General features: G+C 43.6%; 1 protein-coding gene across 1 annotated transcript in view; it reads right to left on the bottom strand.

The window, feature by feature from the left end:
* COL22A1 (collagen type XXII alpha 1 chain) overlaps window positions 1-23,175 on the bottom strand; it is a 195,545-nt gene that overhangs the window by 72,127 nt on the left and 100,243 nt on the right. Inside the window, exons 19-25 of the mRNA XM_083450394.1 lie at window positions 21,750-21,803; window positions 21,010-21,045; window positions 20,473-20,502; window positions 17,948-17,983; window positions 17,214-17,267; window positions 9,345-9,398; window positions 1,225-1,278 (exon numbers count right to left, since the gene is read on the bottom strand). Of these exons, the coding sequence (XP_083306520.1) occupies window positions 1,225-1,278; window positions 9,345-9,398; window positions 17,214-17,267; window positions 17,948-17,983; window positions 20,473-20,502; window positions 21,010-21,045; window positions 21,750-21,803 (318 nt within the window). The remainder of the gene's footprint in view (window positions 1-1,224; window positions 1,279-9,344; window positions 9,399-17,213; window positions 17,268-17,947; window positions 17,984-20,472; window positions 20,503-21,009; window positions 21,046-21,749; window positions 21,804-23,175) is intronic.

Genomic DNA, 23,175 nt, shown 5'->3' with positions numbered 1-23,175 from the left:
GGGGATCTCAGGGATTTTTTTGTGGGAAGGGGGATCCTACAAGACTGAAGTCTGTCTACCCCCCGACATGTGCATTTTAACATGGGTATCTTATGGGGGTAACACATATTTTAGGACATTAACATTTGTGTTTTATGTGAAAGTGCAGGCAAAAAAGCATATACAGTGGTACCTCTGGATGCGAACGGGATCCATTCCGGAGCCCCGTTCGCATCCTGAAGCGAACGCAACCCACGTCTGCGCATCGCGATTCGCCACTTCCACACATGCACATTGTTGTGTTGTCAGTTGACATAGCAGACGACACAGCGATTTCTCCAAAGCAGCTCTTTATTTTGTAAGCTGGAACAGAACTAAATTGAGGAGCTCAGTCAGCCTGCTTATATAGAGCTACAGAACAATTGTAACTGTTGCAACGTTCTAAAACTATCCAATCACTGAACGTCACTTTTCGATCCTTCATTTGCATACAAAACTATCCAATCGCTGAAGGTCACTTTTCGATCCTTCATTTGCATACCTATCTACAGTATCCCCCTGTTGGCCCAGCGTGAGAACTTCAGTACATAACACACATGACGTCATTTTGACCGTCTGCGCATGCGCGAGCGGCAAAACCCGGAAGTAACATGCTCTGTTACTTCTGGGGCGCCACGGACCGCAACCCGAAAATACTCATCCTGAAGCTACTTCAACCCAAGGTATGACTGTATTTAGGGGGGATGCATGCAATTTACCGTATTTTTCGCTCTATAAGACGCACCAAACCACAAGACGCACTTAGTTTTTGGAGGAGGAAAACAAGAAAAAAAATATTCTGAATCTCAGAAGCCAGAACAGCAAGAGGGATCGCTGCACAGTAAAAGCAGCAATCCCTCTTGCTGTTCTGGCTTCTGTGATAGCTGCGCAGCCTGCATTTGCTCCATAAGACGCACACACATTTCCCCTTACTTTTTAGGAGGGAAAAAGTGAGTCTTATAGAGCAAAAAATACGGTAAATGCAAAGTTTTGGAACTCTGAAAAAAAAAAAAAAAACCACCTCTGCAGGAAATGGACATATAATGAAGATTGAAATAGGCTGATCTCTCCCTCTTTACCATGGCACCCATAACCACACCCAATATCTGCCACTCAAAACAGCCTCATACGAGGGCTGCTTTTGTATCTAAAGCAGCAGAAGGATGCCCTTATGATATCAATTTTTTATGAATGAAAATTTCTTACTGGGGGGCCGGCAATCCCAGGAGGACCAGCGACTCCAGGTGGTCCTGGAGGACCCTGTGAGGGGAAAAAATATACATCAAAATCCTTAAGCAGCCATATGTCAGGAGGGAAATTCTGCTTTCAACATCACTACAGCTCTTTGGTGGAAAAAGTCCCACCTCTTAAGTTTCTTCCATGAGTGGTTCCTGTTTAAAGACTTATAGGCCACCTCAGAGAGCAAACTCTATCAAGGTAGCTTACATTACAAAAGAGTCAAACACAACATAATACTTTGGAATATACAGGCATAAATATTCATTCAGTTGGTTTTATATTCCTATACCATAAAAAGTATTGCCTTCCATTTTCACCTTGTGTTTTCTAACTTGATTGCAGTAGCACGCTAGCAACCTAGTCTGTTCATGATGAATAATTTCCATAAAATTAACAGATGATGGAGCGGTGAGGGGCTCAGGGTTTGGGGCACATTCAAACCTTCCCCTTTTGAAATTACACCAAGGGTGGAGGTTCTGCGCCCTTGGTCTAACTGAAGAAGAAGTTTTGAATGTGCCTCAAATCCCAGGTTCTCCACACCAGAGGACAATTTTTGCGCCGGGGTGTGTGTGTCAAATCTGGCTTATGAGATCATTAAAAAGAGGAAGAAGAAACCATGGCCACCTACCAGACAGATGATGGTATTCTGATGGAGGGGGTTGATATCAGCTGAGAGGGAACTGGTGTGCACAGCCCAAACAGCAGGATGTAACCTCCACTCATCAGTAAAAGGACTTTCGAAGAGTGCTTCACTGTGATTTGAAGTCCCAATAGTTGGAACTTCAAAGTACAGCATCGCCTGTTGGGTTAGTGTATGTGTGTGTCGAGGGTCTTGGCCACCTGCCAAATTTGGCCCTCCAGGGTTCAGGATATAAGGTACCCTACCCTTGAATTAGACAGAATAAAATAAAATGGAGACAGGACGGGGAAAGGTGGAATAGTAGGAGCTGAATCTGAAGCCTGAGAAGATGTGCGAACTATTTTGGGAAAGTATCGTTCGCACAGACTTGAAAACTGCAAATGTTGCTTTAGAGCATCTTGTCACTAGAGGGGGCAAAGGGACCAGGAATGGAAACAAAACTGTAACTAGCACACACAGAGAGACACACAACGGAGGAGGGAAAGTTATCCAGTGATGAAAATAGTGTGATAGTTTTGGGTGCTGAAAATATGTGATATGCCCAAGATGGCTGTAGCTCAGCGGCAGAGCATGCACAAGATCCCACGTTCAATTCCTGGCTTCTCCAAGTAGGGCTGGGAAAGTCTTCTGACTGACATTCCAGAGAGTAACTATACAATACTGAGCTAGATGGTAGAAATTTCTGCCTGAAACCATGGAAAGTCACTGCCAGTCAATGTAGACCAGGGTTCCCCAAATGTGGGTTGCCAGCTGTTTGTGGACTACAACTCCCATCATCCCTAGCTAGCAGGACCACTGGTCAGGGATGATGAGAATTGTAGTCTAAATACAGCTGTAAATCCAAGTCTGGGAAACCCTGATGTAGATAATAATGAACTAGATTGGACCAATTGTCTGACTCAGTGTACACTTTTATACACTTGGGAAGACAGGCAAACTAATGTCAGTGTACTGGAAGAAGTAAAGATCACCAGTGTTGAAGCAATGATTCTTCAACATCAACTTCGTTGGACTGGTCATGTTGTGCAGATGCCTGATTATTGTCTTCCAAAGCAACTACTCTATTCTGAACTTAAAAATGGAAAGCATAATGCTGGTGGTAAACAAAAGAGGTTTAAAGACTGCCTCAAGGCAAATTTTTAAAAAATGTAGTATAAACACCAACAATTGGGAAACACTTTCCTGTGAGTGCTCCAGTTAGAGAACAGCCTTTACCAAAGGTGTCATGGGCTTTGAAGACACTCAAACTCAGGACACAAGGGAGAAACATGCTAAGAGGAAGGCACACTTGGCAAATCCACACCGTGATCAACTCCCGCCCAGACACCAATGTCCCCACTGTGGAAGGACACGTGGATCCAGAATTGGCTTTCACAGTCACTTACGGACTCATTGTTAAAACCGTGTTGATGGAAGACAATCTTACTCAGCTACGAGTGATCGCCAAAGAAAGAATACACTTTCTTAAGACTGAAGCACTTGCTAGGAATAGGATGTCAGCATTAGAACTGCTGTGAAATGTGATGAATTTAAAATCTGAAGTTGAATTTTGAGGATCCTCGCATGGAAGCAATGAGAACTTAGTTATCTAATAAGGTTTCTGGAAGTTGGGGTTTAGACACTTCTATGGTAGCTTTAGGAAGCACTGATTCTATTTGCTCATTGACTGTACTGATGGTGTCACCTGTTTCCCCCTAGTGCCAAATGCCCTGTTTGGGGTCTGAGGGCGGTGAAGACTTGATGAGTCTTTGAACTACACTTCCCACTGAAAGAAAAAGAAAAACCAGATAAAACTGGGAGGCTCCTGTGTAAGGAGAAACATTCAATAAATTTCAAGGGAAGCCAAAAGAGCTTCAATTAGGGCTGCAATGCATGATTAATACATTGCTGCGGTGATAAATGTAAATCTTTTTTTAATCAGCTAAAAACTTTAGCATTTCCAGTTAATCAGGCAATACTTTAACAATATTTTTTCATCTATAGTTATTTTAAAAAAACTGCTGATGGCATGCCAGTAATATGAGATGCAGGAACATTCACTTTCATGCAGGAGGGGCTAGTAGTCTTATGTAAATTTAATTTGTGCTGATTTAATCAATTTGTTAGAACATAGGGGGAAAGGTCCTTAACCTTAGCCAGACCATTGATCCAGTCTAGTTCATTATTTCCCCTGAGGATCCAAGGTTTCAGACAGGATCCTCTCGAAGATGAAGAAGAGTTTGGATTTGATATTCCACTTTATCATTACCCGAAGGAGTCTCAAAGCAGCTAACAATCTCCTTTCCCTTCCTCCCCCACAACAAACACTCTGTGAGGTGAGTGAGGCTGAGAGACTCCAGAGAAGTGTGACTAGCCCAAGGTCACCCAGCAGCTGCATGTGGAGGAGCGGGGAATCGAACTCAGTTCACCAGATTACGAGTCCACTGCTCTTAACCACTACACCACACTGGGCCCTACCTGGAGATGCCAAGGATCGAGCCTAAGACCTTCTGCAAGGAAAATGGATGCTGTACCATTGAGCTACAAATCCTTTTGATCGCCACTCATTAGATTAATCAACTGTGATTCCCTAAGTCATCATGTTATACTCCTGGTTTCAATCAAACTAGCAAGATTTCTTAGATAAATTATCCAGTGCCCTACCACCACCAGAGCAGCAATTATGCATTTGTTAAGCTAACTGTTGGAAAGATCATAACATTTGCAATTTTTTTTACAGAACAATAAGCAATAATGGGAATCTGGAATAAGCCATTATATTTGAATTTTCTGAGCAAACCTTATTGAAACAAATATGCGTCGAACAGGGGAAATTCCTGTCCTCTTAGAATGTAAGGTCCCAGATCCTATGTTCCCTGGCTCCCAGCTGTTGTGCTACTGTAAGGATGGAATTATGAGATCCCGTGCAACAGATGTGCTAGTGGAAATTTCTTGAGAAACAGCTTGTGCAGCAGGAAGTAATAGGTCCTCAAAAATATGTTGTGTGCAACCAGCCACAAGAACCATGCTAGCTTTTTGCTGCCTTGCCTTGTGCAAACCATCTCACCAGTGCAACTAGTGCACCATTGAACAACTCTAAATTAGGGTGGTATTGAATTCCTCCCTAGGTATTGGGTTTTGCCAGGAAAGCCAATGGGAATTAATATACAATGGGAACAATTTGGAATAGTGCAAGTATTTCATAATGGGTTGCATGCAGTGTTAGTTGTACTCGAAGGAGAGCCCTTGACATTAAAGGGAATGATGAATTTAGGTCAATTCATTTCAGTAAATCTCATCTGAGTAGAACTCTGCTGGATATAACCCTGATTCTAAAGTGATTGTATTTGTTCATAACAGGAGTTGGTTAAGAAAATCTGTCATATAAGATAGTTTCATAGAATCATAGAGTTGGAAGAGACCACAAGGGCCATCGAGTCCAACCCCCTGCCAAGCAGGAAACACCATCAGAGCACTCCTGACATATGGTTGTCAAGCCTCTGCTTAAAGACCTCCAAAGAAGGAGACTCCACCACACTCCTTGGCAGCAAATTCCACTGTCGAACAGCTCTTGCTGTCAGGAAGTTCTTCCTAATGTTTAGGTGGAATCTTCTTTCTTGTAGTTTGGATCCATTGCTCCGTGTCCGCTTCTCTGGAGCAGCAGAAAACAACCTTTCTCCCTCCTCTATGTGACATCCTTTTATATATTTGAACATAGCTATCATATCACCCCTTAACCTCCTCTTCTCCAGGCTAAACATGCCCAGGTCTGCATAGGGAAACAGATGCATGCTAATGGGAAACAGATTAAGGAAAGAAGCTGGATTTTAAGAATTTACAACGCAGGCAAAGAAAGGAACGGTTTCCAAAATAGGTAGGGTTGATAAAACGAACATGTATTAAACAGTCGGCTGACTTCAGTAAAGAAACTCTGGATGGAATACGGGGTTATATATTGGAAAAGGGTAGGCAAAGGACAAAGAGAACGACTTGATGGAAAATTATAATAAATAATAGGACAGATGGCACACAATTCCATGGAGGCTCAAGCAAATATGTTAAATTGCACCTGCAGAACGTTGGCACGCTGTAAATGTCAAAAGGCATTTGTGCTACACTTATGGAGGAGTCACCCATTTACACAAAACCTTTGACTAGGAATAATAGGGGGAAAGGAAAAGGAAACAGGACAGGAAGTCCCATTAGGTCCCAAAATAATCTTACAGCGCAACCATACAAACCCAGAAGAAAGTCTTACTCACTCAGATGGGGCTTTCCCCCCATTAACCTCTTGAGACTCTCGCTTTTGACACTTGAGATGTGTATTTTTAGGACACACCTCATTTCTGGGATTGGAAGTTGTTTAAAACTCTTTTAAATATTGTATTTTAGTTGTTGCAACTTGCTGTGGGACCTCAGATTTGTTGATTAATACGAATAACAGGAAGAGGAGGAGGAGAAGAAGAAAAAGAACGGAAGACTTCAGAAGCTTACTTCTAAGTAAACATACATAGGACCAGAAGGTAAATCAGCAGCAAACTTCTTTTTTTAAAAGGTCCCTTTAATCCCCATAAAGCATGTTGGCCTAAAATGCAAATCTTCCTTTACACACACACACACACACACACACACACATACACAACACACACACACACTCACAAGGGAATTTGAACTGAAGCAACAGTGTTAAGTTCGTGAGGTCCTTGGATGCTTATGCTAATGAGAAACCACGACAAGCACAATAGCTATTGTCTGCTCAAAACTGGCCTTGGACACTAATATAATAGCTGGAAAATTACAGCAAAATGCTAAATACTCGGCCATTACACAGCAACAGCCCAGTGCAGCTGACTCCTTTGCCTTTTTAATCATCTTAAGTGTTTGCTTCATAATACCACAACTGAGCCAAGTCCCAGATTATTAAGCGAGGTGGCCTCATGAGCCGTGGGCCAACATTATTTCAGAAAATAAATAGCTTTCTCTACTAAACAAAAAACAAAACAAGAGTACCCAGAAGTGCCCAGAGGCTATCAGTATGTGGAACATGACTGTATTTCTACATAGCAGTTCCCTCTGGAGAGCAGAGCAAGTTTTCGGCAAAAAGGCAAGGAGCCATTTGTTTAAATTTGTAACTTAATGGAAGGGTAGAAGTTTGTGATTTCTTCGCCTCATGCTGAAAAGCTTTTATTTTCATTTTGCTTTCCAGCGCTGTGACCTGAATCAAATCATCATCATATATACATATTTAAACACAAACAACATTCACAAACAATGTTCAAGCATTTTTCTACATCATGAATTTCCCCACTCCTTTTTTGTTTGTTTGTTCTTATTTTGATGAACTCTCCTTTTAGGAAAAAACAGTAAAGAGTCTTGTGGAACCTTAAAGATTATGCTTTTATGGTGGTATAAACTCTTATGGTGCAGAAAGTTCACTTCATCACATTCTCTGGCTTATGAAACCTTATGGCACCATCTACATGCTGAAGCACAATCTTCTGGGTGTTTGCTTCAGAAGTAAGAGCCACTGAGTTCAAAACAACATAGAAGCATAGAATTGTAGAGTTGGACAGGGACCCAAATTTTCATCTGGTTCGGCCTCCTGTAGGAATCACAGTTCATGGGCCTTGCTTCCAGTTAAGTACTCTTATGAGTCCAGCCTTCATCTTTAAGCTGCCAGAGGATACTTAGTTGTTGCTATGGCAAAATACTAACATCACCACTAAGTGGGAACTTGTCTTTATGGTGCTTCTACATAATATTACATGGCAGGTAGGAGCAAGCTTGAAGAGGAAAGTACATTTGAGAGGCAGCACCAGGTCAAATCACTTATTAATGGACCTCGGTGATGCTTGTCTTTCCAACCACAAATTTATTTCATTTTCACATTTAATCCAGAATGTGGCAGATAGACTGGTGACTGGGAGCAGCCGCCGAGACCATATAACACCGGTCTTGAAAGACCTACACTGGCTCCCAGTACGTTTCCGAGCACAATTCAAAGTGTTGGTGCTGACCTTGAAAGCCCTAAATGGCCTCAGTCCAGTATATCTGAAGGAGCATCTCCACCCCTGTCGTCCAGCCCTGAGGTCCAGCGCCGAGGGCCTTCTGGCGGTTCCCTCGCTGCAAGAAGCCAAGTTACACGGAACCAGGCAGAGGGCCTTCTTGGTAGTGGCGCCCGCCCTGTGGAATGCCCTCCCACCAGATGTCAAAGAGAAAAATAACTACCAAACTTTTAGAATACATCTAAAGGCAGCCCTGTTTAGGGAAGCTTTTAATGTTTAATAGGTTATTGTATTTTAGTGTTTTGTTGGAGACTGCCAAGAGTGTCTGGGGGGACCCAGCCAGATGGGCGGGGTATAAAAAATAAGTTGTTGTTGTTGTTGTTGTTGTTACATGGTTTGGCTTCCATTGAAATTTCTTTGAATGTTTTGGGGAAAGGGAGATGTGCATAAATTAGGGTAAGTATGGGGTAGGAAAAGGTCAATATTCCTTTTATACTCCAATGCAGGCCTGGAAGGAGGAAAACAAAGGAGCATTCCAGTTACCATACCTTGGCTTTGAGTTCTGTGCACTCTGAAATAACAGCAAATTGCAAGCTAGAATGGGTGAATGCTAAATTGAATGCTTTATCAGCATTTTCTGCCCCAATAACTAGTATAGCAAGGCTAGCTAAAAGATATATATTATAAATGTAACTCCTGAGAGCATGGGTTTGCTGGCTCTCCTTGAACACTAAATGATCTAGGATCTAGGAGTCTTGGTTGACCACAAACTTGACATGAGCCAACAGTGTGACGCGGCAGCTGAAAAAGCCAATGCAAATCTGGGCTGCATCAAGAGGAGTATAGCATCTAGATCAAGGGAAGTAATAGTGCCACTGTATTCTGCTCTGGTCAGACCTTACTTGGAGTACTGTGTCCAGTTCTGGGCACCACAGTTCAAGAAGGACACTGACAAACTGGAACGTGTCCAGAAGAGGGCAACCAAAATGGTCAAAGGCCTGGAAACGATGCCTTATGAGGAACGGCTAAGGGAGCTGCCCATGTTTAGCCTGGAGAAGAGGAGGTTAAGGGGTGATATGATAGCCATGTTCAAATATATAAAAGGATGTCACATAGAGGAGGAAGAAAGGTTGTTTTCTGCTGCTCCAGAGAAGCGGACACGGAGCAACGGATCCAAACTACAAGAAATAAGATTCCACCTAAACATTAGGAAGAACTTCCTGACAGTAAGAGCTGTTCGACAGTGGAATTTGCTGCCAAGGAGTGTGGTGGAGTCTCCTTCTTTGGAGGTCTTTAAGCAGAGGCTTGACAACCATATGTCAGGAGTGCTCTGATGGTGTTTCCTCCTTGGCAGGGGGTTGGACTCTATGGCCCTTGTGGTCTCTTCCAACTCTATGATTCTATGATTCTATGAAAAGTCAGGTCTTTTGAAAGTAAGCGCATAATTTATGCCATTTAGTTACCGGAGGTCCAGGCAATCCATCAACTCCTGGGACACCAACATCACCCTTCTTGCCCTGAAAATGAAACAGAATTTTAAAAAAGTTACTAACAACATCAAAAGATGACACACAAGCCCAGTTCTTGGTTTGATTACTCTGTCTCAGGCGGGGGAAAAGCATGAACTTGTTCCGTCTTCAGTTTCTATGGTACTAAGACATCTTGTGTTCCTGAGGTTCATGAGACAGACAGACAGATACCATAGATAGTATGCCACTCTGACAGAGCCCATTTCCCCCCATGATGGTCCCCGAGGTGATTCACACAAAAATTACACCAACTTCAAAAATGGCAATGTTAAAACGACTACAAAATCGGGCACTGAACACACACATCATCAATAACACAGAGACAGGCCAAGCAGCTATTTCTATCCTGTTTCAACCTCGTTGGTGCTCAGTCAAAGGCCATTTCTGTCCAGGTTTTGCAGGACTTGTGAAAGAATGCACCAAAAGTCCACACACAAAATACTTGTGTTTTAAACCGCAAGCATTTAAAACGGGGAGTCCTGCTAACGCTACGGGACTTCCCCTTCCTTTTCTCATGGACTCTCAAAATCTGCACCGGAGCATTATTTTGTGTTTCCATGGTGTGGGCCACAAGGGGGGAAGGGTAGGGAATTTCTGCCCCATAAGCAAAGCAGAAGTCTAAGAGGACCCTCTGGAGCAGACTTTGATTGCCACCAGTCTACACCTTCTTCTTGCTGAACCTTTCTCTTTTCATGGAGGACAAGGCTATCAGCAGCTACTATAGCTATGTTCTACTTCCACAGTCAGAGCCGGTATTCTGGGACTTCCAGTTGCTGGGAATCACAGCGGGCAAGATAGCTGTTGAGCTCATTTCCTGCTTGCGGGCTTCCTAAAGGAATGTGGTTGGCCGGTGTGAGAACAGGATGATGCTAGCTCATTTGGTTAGGGCAGCCTTTCTCAACCTGTGGGTCCCCAGATGTTGTTGAACTACAACTCCCATCACCCCTAGCTAGCAAGGCCAGGGCTCAGGGATGATGGGAGTTGTAGACCAACCACATCTGGGGACCCACAGGTTGAGAACCACGTGGTTTTGGGCATGGTGCTGATAATGCCAAAGTTGCAAGTTCAATTCCCTGTTTGGGACAGCTGCATATTCCTACATTACAGGGGGTTGAACTCAATGTTCCTCAGGGTCCCTTCCAACTCTATGATTCTGTGCTGAGCTAGATGGGCCAATTGGCCTGATTCAGCAGGCCCTTTTTATGTTTTTAGTTTCTTAACCTTCTGTGCATTTTGGGGACGAACAAGAGAATGCCCTGCACAGAACATCTGATTACCCTCGAAAAGCAGGCTGCAACAATAGCTCTTGTCAGGGAACTGCCATCGGAGCAGGAGGAGGTGAGAGGGCTCCCGGATGATGGTGGAGAGGGTCCCCGTAGGAGGAGGGATAGCCCATATGCTGGGGAAGGAAATCAGCGTAACACCAGTAGAGAAGGGGAGGAGATAGAGGAAGTGGAGAGGTGGCTCCAGGACTCTTCGCAGGAGACAAGCGGAGAGGGGACTAGTGCTCCTTTGCCCACACCCACCTTGCGGAAAAAGCTTTCGCGCAGGCAACGGGGGAGGAGACTGGGCATCAAGCAGCTTTTATGTTGGAAGCGGTTTAAGAAACGCCCACTGACGGATTCTGCCAGCGACTGAGGCAGCCACGGAATAGAGGGCTGTCTAGTCAGGGTTCAACCATGCAATCTAGCCAGGAGTAAAGGCAACTTACGCACAATCAATCCCTAGAACCATTACAGCTCTCTATCACAAATCCCAATCCTGGGGAGACCTTAACAAATAATAATAAAGATACATAGATCTGCCAGATTATATAAACGATCTCTTTCTAGAATGCAACTGAAGAGACTCCCCAGGAAAAATTATACCTGTAGATGTAACACAGTACAAAATGATAGCCTGCCTGAGAGCAAGATAGACAAAGCTGGCAATTATGTCGTGCTACTCGGAGCCTGCGAATGCAGCCTTTAAATAAACAGGAGGCAACCTGACAGTCAGAAATATATGTTGTTTTTGAAACAAATACGATTTACCTTTCCTGGCAATTATAGTTTTACTCTTTGTTAAACTCAGGCCATCAACCAGACATTTACAGAATGCAAAAGGAGCCTGCCAAAATTGGGGTGATGTCCCATCTAGACCAACATCCTGTTCTCACACCGGCCAACCAGATGCCGAACTACATTGCAAAATTTGGACACGTCTGAATTATGAAGGATAGCTGTTTCCGTACAGTCAGTTCAGGAAGTTTGAATCAGGACGCTCACATCAATAATATGTATGGAAGTGAGAGCTGGACCATAAAGAAGGCTGATCGCTGAAGAATTGATGCTTTTGAATTCTGGTGCTGGAGGAGACTCTTGAGAGTCCCATGGACTGCAAGAAGATCAAAACGCATCCATTCTGAAGAAAATCAGCCCTGAGAGCTCACTGGAAGGACAGATCCTGAAGCTGAGGCTCCACTTTGGCCACCTCATGAGAAGTGAAGACTCCCTGGAAAAGACCCTGATGCTGGGAAAGATGGAGGGCACAAGGAGAAGGGGACGACAGAGGATGAGATGGTTGGACAGTGTTCTCAAAGCTACCAGCATGAGTTTGACCAAACTGCGGGAGGCAGTGGAAGACAGGAGTGCCTGGCGTGCTCTGGTCCATGGGGTCACGAAGAGTCGGGCACGACTAAATGACTAAACAACAACAACAAATTTATTATTACGGTCAAAGACCAGTTCAAGAATCACAACTGAGACTTCTTTCACAAAATTCTCACATCAAAATGTGAATCTAACAAAATTTCCTCATTCATGACACAAAAACATCAGCAGGCCCTTTACGACTGTTGCCACGAAGTTTTCAAAGGCATCCCATAATTACCTATGTTTACTTTCATATGGGGGGATTAAAACAGTTCATCCGAAAGTCGATTAGTTGTCAATTTTGCTGCTGCTTACTCTGTTTTATTGGTTCCAGGGTTTTTGTTTCTCTCTCTCTCTCATTAGACTGTTGAATTGTTTAATGAATTTTCTACCCTTGGCAGGTTAGGAAAAATTTTAAGTACCTGCCCCCTGCCAAAAGTCATGGGAAGGATGAAGGGGATGAGGATATGTGGGGATGGAAAGAGAAGAATGCTGCAGTGTGGCTGGTACAACTGACTTCTGGGCCCACAAGGAAGCTTATTTTCCTGTCCCTGCTTTATCCAGCCCGCCCGCCCCCATGCATCCTCAAGATGGGGAACCCTCCAGAGCACATTTCCAAGCACAATTCAAAGTGTTGGTGCTGACCTTTAAAGCCCTAAACAGCCTTGGTCCAGTATACCTGAAGGAGCGTCTCCACCTCCATCGTTCTGCCCAGACACTGAGGTCCAGTGCCGAGGGCCTTCTGGCGGTTCCCTCATTGCGAGAAGTGAGGTTACAGGGAACCAGACAGAGGGCCTTCTCGGTAGTGGCACCCGCCCTGTGGAATGCCCTCCCACCAGATGTCAAAACAACTACCAGACTTTTAGAAGACATCTGAAGGCAACCCTGTTTAGGGAAGCTTTTAATGTTTAATAGATTATTGTATTTCTGTTGGAAACAGCCCAGAGTGGCTGGGGAAACCCAGCCAGATGGGTGGGGTATAAATAAATTATTATTATTATTATTATTATTATTATTATTATTATTATTATTCCTACTACTACTACCATTATTTGAGAAGCATGTGGGTGAAGAAGAGGAAACAGAAGTCCTGCTGCGATAGCAAAACGACATGCATGAAGCCTTGGATACACTAAACCAGCAGTGCACTTCAGAATTTTCCGCCTTTAGCAGTTAATCCAGCCCTGGGTCCAAGAGATGTTCTTCTGTGTTCTCTTGCGGCTAATGGAACAAGGCAGCTAATGAAAGCTCACCAAGGGAGCGCATTCACAGCGGCTCATTCCTCAAGATTTATGTTTCAGCCATCACAAAATCTAATTGCCAGTTTGGGGGAATTAGATGATCAGAAAATAACTTTCTGGCAAGCCCATGGAGCGTCCCCATCTGTGCTCTTTTGCTGGATTTGTGTCTGAGGCAATTTTGCACAGCTTACCTTTCCAAATGAGCAGAGTCAACTTGGGAAATAATTATATATTCCTTCCGAAAAGGAATTTTGCACCGCTCTCTTTGCAAGCCATTTTACCTGCTATCCTTTTGCTTTGGAAGAGTGAAGCAGCAAAGGGGATAAAATAAATAAATCACTTTATTATTCAGGTATAGATTTAAAATCTATGAGGGATGGTCTCATCTCATTTCTAAATGAGGATTTATTATCTTGGGGTTCATTAAATTATTTCCTTCTTGGTAACCTGGTACAATTCCCATTATTAAAGCCGGATGGAATCATGCCAGGAGAAAAGTGAATTTACATTTAGATCCCAGAGAGTTAGGAACACTAATTAAAAATTTTGGTCCAGCTTGGTATGTATAAATTATGTGACGCTATGGAGAGGCCCAAACTGTTGCATTCTCCCAAAGATGAATTCCACATGGGAAAACTCTTAACCAGATGGCAGAAATTTGGATAGAATCGGATAGTGTTTCGACAGTTCTAAGAATCTGGAGTAAGTCCCCTAAAGTCATCCATTATCAGGGTCGCCATCTTGCTATGTGCTCACTTGTGCCCTCACTGTAAAAACAGAGAAAAGTGACTTCTGGGTAAGACTGTACGTGGCTAATTTTGGACACATGTCTAGGCCCTAAGGCCATGTCTGCATGTGTGTCTAAATCCATCTACTTTAGATGCAGAAGGTTAGCAGTGACGCACGGTGAAATTTTTTGTAGGGAAACAGTTAGGGCCAGAGGCACCAGCCTGCGAGGGTGATTGGTGACTGGGGCCGACATCCTGCATATGATTTCTGATGTCCTGATGTCATGTGTGAGCATTGTGCCTCCCTCCTTAAGCCAGGCAGAAGCTTCCCGGGCTTTGGGAAGGTCCTGGGGGAACATTTGTGGGTCTAGCCTAGTCCATTGACCACAGAATACTGTAAGTTAGCAAACTATAATGGGGAAGGCTGTGTCTCAGATCCACAGCTTATGCTTTGCCTGCAAAAGTTCTCAGGTTTGATCCTCAGCATCTCCATTTAGGACTGGAAGAGACCCGTCTCAAGAACTGGAGAGCTGCTGGTCGCTGTTGACAATATTATGCTAAATGGATAAGCTTCCTATTTTGCTATTGTGGTTGAGTAAGGAGCAACGAGAGCTGGGTTTTTCTGAACCTGATGATCCCTAACAAAGGGCCATTCTGTAAACAGGCCAATTCCTCCCATTTAAATAGGAAAATTACCCTCCTTGAATGTCCACGTCTCTGAGAGTGAATGCTTCTAGATGAAAATGCTGAAGATTGACAGCCAGGACCAGATAGACTGGTCTGCCAAGTTTTATTCCCAAAGTGCAAAGCTCAGGGTTGATGCAACAGGTAGATGACTCCCCCTAATATCTGACAGATGAGAGTGCTGACAAACTTCCATTATAATAGGAATGAGTTTTTGGAAAGAACCAACATTATACCAGGCCCTGATAATTGCTACAAGAAATGAAAATTTCCATGTAAAAAAATCAGTGCAAGTGCTATATTCTCCAGAGCCCCAATTAGGTGTTCTGATGTGGGTTGGAATAATCACGCTAGGGAGATGGGAATTAGCCTGCCAGCTCTGCTACCCTTGTTGACATTCTTGCTCTCCATGAGTCAGAGGACAATGTGTGAAGTGGGGATAATGATTCTATTCATAAGAATGCAAGAAGAGCCTGTTGGATCAGTCCAGCATTCTGGTTCCCATCGCTGCCTCCAACCATGACAGTCTCTGCCATGTAGAAGCTCAGATTTTCCAATACAGAGGAGACTTCCATAATTGCAGGTGGCTCACCTAGAGAAGGTGTCTTCTCTATTTGGGTGGTAAATATAGCAATGATTTTATCTCTGCTGCTGTTACGTACTGAGTTGAATAGGATCCAAACTGCAGCAGTCTGATTGGTCCTAGAACAATAGGATCCAAATTGCAGCAGTCTGATTGGTCCTAGAACAATAGGATTCAGAATGCAGCAGTCTGATTAGTCCTAGAACAATGCAGCAGTATGATTGGTTGGCAGGAACCACCCAATCATGCTCCAGATATAAGTGAATCCACAACCTGATTGGCTTACAGTATAATTCCAGAATTAGCCAATCATGTGCAGTCCATTGTGTAAATAATGTATATAAAGCAAATACTTTGAGGGGACATCCATTCATTCCTCCTTACCACTATGAGCTGAATAAAGAGCATGAAATCACTTTGCGACTGAGTATATTTCAGCTGCACTCCAGATTGTAGCTTTCACCTCTTCCAGCTTCTCACTCAAGTAAGGACAGCTGTAGGTTTGAGGGGGCCATCAGGAAAGAGCTCTGTGGTGGTAACTCTGCCTTCCTAATGGGATTACTCAACAGTAGTGGGCAGCAACGGTCCACTATTGAAACTTCCCACAATGCGGGCAATTAAAGTGGCAGCTTCGGTGAGGTTCTTAGTTGGAAATGAAAGTGATAGGACTTAGTGAAAGGACCATTTGGGTGGAACACCATTTAAATTCCCCACAATGCTCAGGGGCAGCATTACATCAGGGGCATTCTGGGGATGGTAAATGGTGCCTCTCAAATCCAGCTTTCCAATAGGAATGAGGTTTGGGAAACATTTGGTTTCATAAGGGCCCAGAATAGGCATCAGTGATGGGCTGTGACGAGTCCCCAGCAGCAAGCCCAGTGTGCTCAAGCAACTAGGTCTAGATGCAGGTACCACTGATGTACCTGGTTACAAACATGCTGAGCATTGCTGAGCATTGTTCACAGTTGATGACATTTAAAACAGAAGCTGGTTCACCCATGTCTCATCTTTCAATGGAAACTCCTCTTCTGACAGTGTGTTGGATAATACACAGATCAGAAGACATTACACTTAATGGCAAAATCAGTCATAGGGGGCTCGTAAGACAAGTGAATTCTGTTATGTCAGAGGCCCATTGATGGAATGCTGCCTTTTAATGACTCAAGACTGCAAATCTTGTGAGAGGAGCTGCCATTAATGGGATTGACATCTAAATCACAGGGCTGTGTGCTCATTTGTTGAATGCGGTAAGATCTGCTTCCTAAGAGCTGCCAATAAAAGAAGAGAATCAAGGGAAAACTCATTCCCTTTATGGATGCAGACATTTCCTTTTCAAGCCCACATCTTAGATCAGCAAAGCTTTCTCTTTTGCAAGATCCTTCCCCCCACTCATTTCAGGCTGTTCCCCCATGTTCCGTTTCATTAGGATGGCTCCTGCCAATTGCATCCAAGTCCACTGAAACATTTCCAAAATCTTACATTTCCCTAATAAAGACATTTATGAATTGGGTTTTCAATGATGGCCTGCTTTAAAATGAATCAACGGCAAACTAACTGTGTGTGTGTGTGTGTGTCTGTTGAGGTGGAGAAAAAGCTAAGTAACAGGAATCATGAATTTATTAACACTGGGAGCCCTTCAAATAGGCTCAACTCCCTCAACTGTTCCTTATAAGGAACAGTTGTTCAACTGCACAGATAGAAACAAAGGCTTTAAAACTCAAAATAGGACTTTGCTCTCCATCAAGCTTGGACTTTTGGTTACAACAGAACACTTAACAACATGTTTATAACTGATCCCCCCTTTTTTTTCCTTTAGGGCAAATAGGGAGGGCAGTGAGAATTATTGACAGTAGTCTATTAAACACTATCAAACAATTTAGGCATTTCCCCCATGCTAACAAGTTGGGACATGCATAAGTAGAAACATTGCCCACCCTTGGACCTTGTAAGCCGGCAGGTCCTGGTTTGCCTTCTGGTCCTGGAGGGCCCTACAAACAACAAAAACAAAATATTTAAACAAAGTGGTCAAACTGAAGAGGAAAAAAATGCATCAGCAAATTACCAGTTTCCACATTCAACGTGTGCTCAACAGTTCATTGTGCTTCCCTTCCACCTCCTTTTACTGGTGTTAGTGTTTACTGCTGTGTTAGTGATCTGCAAGATATCTCAGGAACTGGTGTCATAATTTTGGAACACGGTTTGGTTCTTCTAGATCATATATTTAGCTTTGTCTGTTGTCCTCTGTCCCTGAAGGCAAGGGCCTCTGTGCAGATGCAGAGATTTTCCCTGCACTGAATTTCAGTTTAGAGTTCTGAAGCGTGCATTCCAAGTGGGCTGAAAGTCAAAGGAGCATATCTTCCTTCGAAATTTAAGTACAATTTCCATGCTCCTGGAGTCTTTTGTATCGGTTGCATGGGCTTGTCTGGAACTTCTGATCTTTGCATCTGAAGCAAGAACCATGCTTCAGTGTCAACAAACATCTCACATTAACGATATTCAGGGCTTTCCCATGGTTTGGACCAAAGAGCTCTCACACCCTAGGTTGAGAACCAAACCAACAAGCCAGACCTGAGCATATTCAGGACTCTGCATAATCCATCACTGCACAAGACATTTAAAAATATGAACAAATGAGCAACTCAGAGTGGGAAGGTTGCAAATTACTTACTGGGATACCTGGAGTTCCTCGTGGGCCAGGAGCTCCCTGTAAACAAATCAAAATTAGAAAGTTAAAAAAATTACTTTATGTTGCATCTAAAATGAATTCCTTCAGCAGTGTATCGTATTGATCTGAGCAAGGGAATTGAGGAAGCTCAACTGTGCACAGCTGCCTACATTTAAAAACTTATTGCAAAAAGTTATAAAGATGCCAAACTACAGATAGCAATAACAACAACAACAACAACAACAACAACAACAACAACAACAACAAGAACATACTTAGTTTGTCTCTAAGGTGCTACTGGACATTATTTTTTAATTTTTATATATATTTCAACTGCGTCAGACCAACACGGTTACCTACCTGAAGAAGAAGAAGAAGAAGAAGAAGAAGAGGAGGAGGAGGAGGAGGAGGAGGAGGAGGAGGAGGAGGAGGAGGAGGAGGAGTTTGGATTTGATATCCTGCTTTATCACTACCCGAAGGAGTCTCGAAACGGCTAACAGTCTCCTTTCCCTTCCTCCCCCACAACAAACACTCTGTGAGGTGAGTGAGGCTGAGAGACTTCAAAGAAATGTGACTAGCCCAAAATCACCCAGCAGCTGCTTGTGGAGGAGCGGGGAATCAAACCTGGTTCACCAGATGACTAGTCTACTGCTCTTAACCACTACACCACACTGGATACAGATAGATATGTACAAGATGTATCTCCCCGCCCCCCCCCCTTTGCATCCTCTCCTGTACTCCTTTTCCTTTATCAATCCTCTTATCAATTTATGAGTTTAAATCTACATGTGAAGTCTACTTGATGCAAACATGCATTTCCGTGTTTTGGAGGCTGTTCCATAGGAACAGATTATCTGCCTTTGGAGATTCGCCAAAACCCGAGGCTGGAAGACTTTCCGTTCCTTCCATCTCAGCTGCTTGTGATGGTGCATGGAATAATTGGTTCACTGGATGGGGCAGAGCTGTTGTGCTTCCTTCCTGACAGGTAGGTGGCATTTGCTTACCAGGAAGGAGAAGGGGAAGGACTAAGCGGTGGGGAGGTTGTTGCGGTGCAAACACACTGACAGAGCCAATATGGCACTGCTGGTGGTGCATTTAGCCTGTGCCAACCTTCCAGACACCTCATCCTTTCCCTCTCCCTCCTGGAAAGCAGCAGTGACCCTCTTGCCACAGGAAGCTAGCATAGTGGCTCAACCCTACCTCTGAATGGCAGCTCCATCATCCCTGAACATTGGCTGTGATGACTGGGGCTGATGAGAATTGGAGCCCCACCACAAGTGGAGGACCACAGTTTCCTCATCCCTGTGCTAAAGCCGTGCTAAGAGATTTGTATGCTGGAAAGTAGTAGTTTGTTTAAACAAAGGGGGGACTCTCCATAATTTAAATTGGTCACGTTTCTGAAAAGTTGCTAAGGAATGGTGGACCAGCATTTCTTTATCTCACATCTGAAGGTGTTTAGGGAAGCTTTTAAGGTATGATGTGTTACTGTATTTTAATATTTTGTTTAAAGCTGCCCAGAGATGGGCTGGGTATAAATAAATTGTTGTTGTTGTTGTTGTTGTTGTTGTTGTTGTTGTTGTTGTTGTTATAACATACAATCTGATCCTAGAAGGGTCTTAAAGGTAAAGGTAAAGGACTCCTGACAGTTAAGTCCAGTTGCAAATGACTCGGGTTGCAGTGCTCATTTTGCTTTACTGGCCGAGGGAGCCGACATTTGTCCGCAGACAGTTTTTCCGGGTCATGTGGCCAGCATGACTAAGCCGCTTCTGATGAAACCAGAGCAGTGCACGGGAACACCGTTTACCTTCCCGCCAGAGCAGTACCTATTTATCTACTTGCACTTTGACGTGCTTTCGAACTGCTAGGTTGGCAAGAGCTGGGGCCGAGCAACGGGAGCTCACCCCGTCGTAGGGATTCGAACCACCAACCTTCTGATTGGCAAGCCCAAGAGGCTCAGTGGTTTAGACCACAGCGCCACCCACATCCCTTAGAAGGGTCTTACTTCCAAGTAAACCTGCCAAAGATTTCAGCCACTATACTATTTTTCAGAGTACACCTTTATTTGCTTTGCTAGTTCTGAGCTGCTGTAGGTTAAAAAACAGAGGGAACAGAACAAGATAAACTTTGCAGCAACAATTGAAACCGGCTCCAGATAGTGCATCGACAGCAAACTTCACTGAAGAGTGTCTCCTCCTCCAATCTCTGCTCTCCTCGGGTAATGAAAACAGACAAAGCAATTTCATTTTGGAGTTTTCGTGAACTAGCAACAACTGTGTGGGCTGGATGACTGCAACCCTTGGATAAAAGCTATTAGGGGGAAGATAAACAACTTGCCGGTATCTCCTTTGATTCAAAATAAAGTTTATTCAGAGTGGAAAGGGTTCCGAACCACTCAGCCCAGATTTATTGTTTCTGCGGTTTGGGTTGACTTTATATACTGACTTAGTCAGCACGCTCATTCTTGAAAATTGGGATTTCTGGTTATTACTATTTTATTGACAGTGCAAAAATATTTAGAAAGACCTTACCTGCTCTCCTTTCAGACCTTCCATCTGCACCTGAAACAGAAGAAGATAAATATGTAGCACAAGGGAGAGGAGTCTGGGTTTCTGCCCTGCTCTCTATCCCACAGGTGGGGAAACTTAGCTGAGAACTGCATTTCCCCTGAGATCCAGCTGGTTGGAGTTATGCAGCCAAGCAGGCGACAAAAAGTGTAAAAACTCTGCTGCAGTAAGATCATTAGAATGTAAGTCAACAGAGTACTGCAAAAATTACCTCACTCCCCAAGGGCCCTCTGTATTTCCTTCCACCATCCAATCTGAAAATTTCACAGCGGGCAAAGATTTCATGCCTCTTTCCACAAAATTCTTCAGTATGGCATGTCCTTCACATTTCAACTTCAGGAAAATCGTTCACCAACTATTCTATGAGAAAGCATTTCTAAGATCTGCTCAGGCATTAACGCCCAACATATATTAGCATTTCTCGAGATCCTGAGCACCCATTCCCAAGAACTTGTTTTGTCAACTGCCACAAAACATAGATCAAATGTTAGCAGCTCTTACCACTGAGCCAGGCTTCCCTGGAGGCCCTATTTCACCCTAGATGAGAAAGCAAATGAGAGGGGGGAAAACAATCCAATTAAGTTTACAAAGTTAAGACGCTGGTAAAGCTTTGTCTGATCTTTATCGAGCATTTCCTCTGATTTGATTGTAGGGCAGTTTATACATCCTCCTATTATGCATTAATTACCATATTTTTCGTATTACCATATAAGACACCCCCATGTATAAGATGCCCCCTATTTTGTGGTTTTATATCTTGAATTTATTCTGTGAACTGCCCTGAGACCCCCCCAGTATATAAATTCAATCAATCAATCAATCAATATTGTTACTGTTACTATTACTATTATTGTTACCTTTGCCTTTCTTCTTTCTTTCTGTTAGATTTGCAAATAGGAAATGGGGAGGGGGAGCATCTGATATATCATCAAAATTCTGATTCGCCATTCTGCAGCCTGTGAGGCTGCCACGCCATTTCTAGAGCATAACGTAAGTTGGCATGCAGTCAGCAGAGCCTCGTACGGCCTGGCCAACTGATTTACACGGGGCAGGGAAAGTGAGTAGGAACTGGGTATGGCCAGGGCTGCATCAGGATTATAACATTGGGAATATAGCGAAATCCATCTTGGGGACAGGGGTTCTGAGTTTGTCCTACATTACGTCACAGGAATGTGATGTGATATATGTGATATGTAAGCAAGCACATCTCAGAGGCAAGATTTACACAGACAACACATCACCTTTTCTCCTCTGGGTCCCATGAGACCAGGTTGGCCTGGACTCCCTTGGATGCCCTGAAATCGAATGAGACAACACTCAAAAGGTATTCGGATGCATGAAGAAGAAGAAGAAGAGTTTGGATTTGATATCCCACTTTATCACTACCCGAAGGAGTCTCAAAGCGGCTAACATTCTCCTTTCCCTTCCCACAACAAACACTCTGTGAGGTGAGTGGGGCTGAGAGACTTCAGAGAAGTGTGACTAGCCCAAGGTCACCCAGCAGCTGCATGTGGAGGAGCGGAGACACAAACCCGGTTCCCCAGATTATGAGTCTATCGCTCTTTAACCACTACACCACACTGGCATGTCTTCCAAGCCCAAGTTTTTAGAGAATTTGTGATTCCAGGGATTGAGTTTGGGATCCACTGAACTATGAATCACTTTAAGCTAACGCGCAGACACAATAATACATGTGTCCATGCAGAAGTAAGGCCCAGCAAATATAATGGGACTTCGCCCTGGTAACTATTTATAGGGCAGCAGCTCTACTGTAATATAAACGTATTGATCAAAGGGAGTAAATACACACATTTTAAATATTTGGAGAGCAATATGATGTGTCATGGAAGACCTAGAGCAGATATAAGGAAGGGAAAGGGCATGAAACACAAGTTGACAGTTTACCATTGGAAAATGATCCTAATTTACAACACACACACACACACACACACACACACATACATACACACGGCAAGCATAGCTCTGCATGGATTCAACGTATGAAGGATATGAAAAAATGAAGGAGGAAAGAACTTGAAATACAGTGCTGGAGAAAGATGCATCAAGGGAGTTGAAGGAGAAGGAAAATAAATAGAAATCAAGGAGCAGCTGGAACATGGCTAGCCAAACTAAGGCCCGGGGGCCGGATCCAGCCCAATAGCCTTCTAAATCTGGCCCGCTATTTGGGTGATAAATATAGCAATGTTTTTCTCCCTGCTGCACTCCAGATTGTGGCTTTCACCTCTTCCAGCTTCTCACTCAAGGAAGGCCAGCTTTGGGTTTGAGGAAAGAGCTCTGTGGTGGTAACTCTGCCTTCCTAATGGGATTACTCAACAGTAGTTGGCAGCAATGGTCTACTATTGAAACTTCCCACAATGCCCTGATGCAGCATCACCCTTGAGAACTGTGGGCAATTAAAGTGGCAGCTTCAGTGAGGTTCTTACTTGGCAACGAAAGTGATAGGACTTAGTGAAAGGACCATTTAGGTGGAACACCATTTAAATTCCCCACAATGCCCAGGGGCAGCATTACATCAGGGGCATTCTGGGGATTGTAAATGGTGCCTCTCAAACCCAGCTTCCCAATAGGGGAAGAATCTAGGAGCATTTAGAAAAACTCTGTAATTTTTGTTGTTGTTGTTGTTTATATAAAAAAGAACATTTTGGA

Source organism: Podarcis tiliguerta (assembly GCF_965153285.1).
Source record: "Podarcis tiliguerta genome assembly, chromosome: 7".
NCBI lineage: Eukaryota > Metazoa > Chordata > Lepidosauria > Squamata > Lacertidae > Podarcis > Podarcis tiliguerta.
The sequence above is the reverse complement of the archived record's forward strand: the minus strand, read 5'-3'. Positions and strand labels throughout refer to the sequence as shown.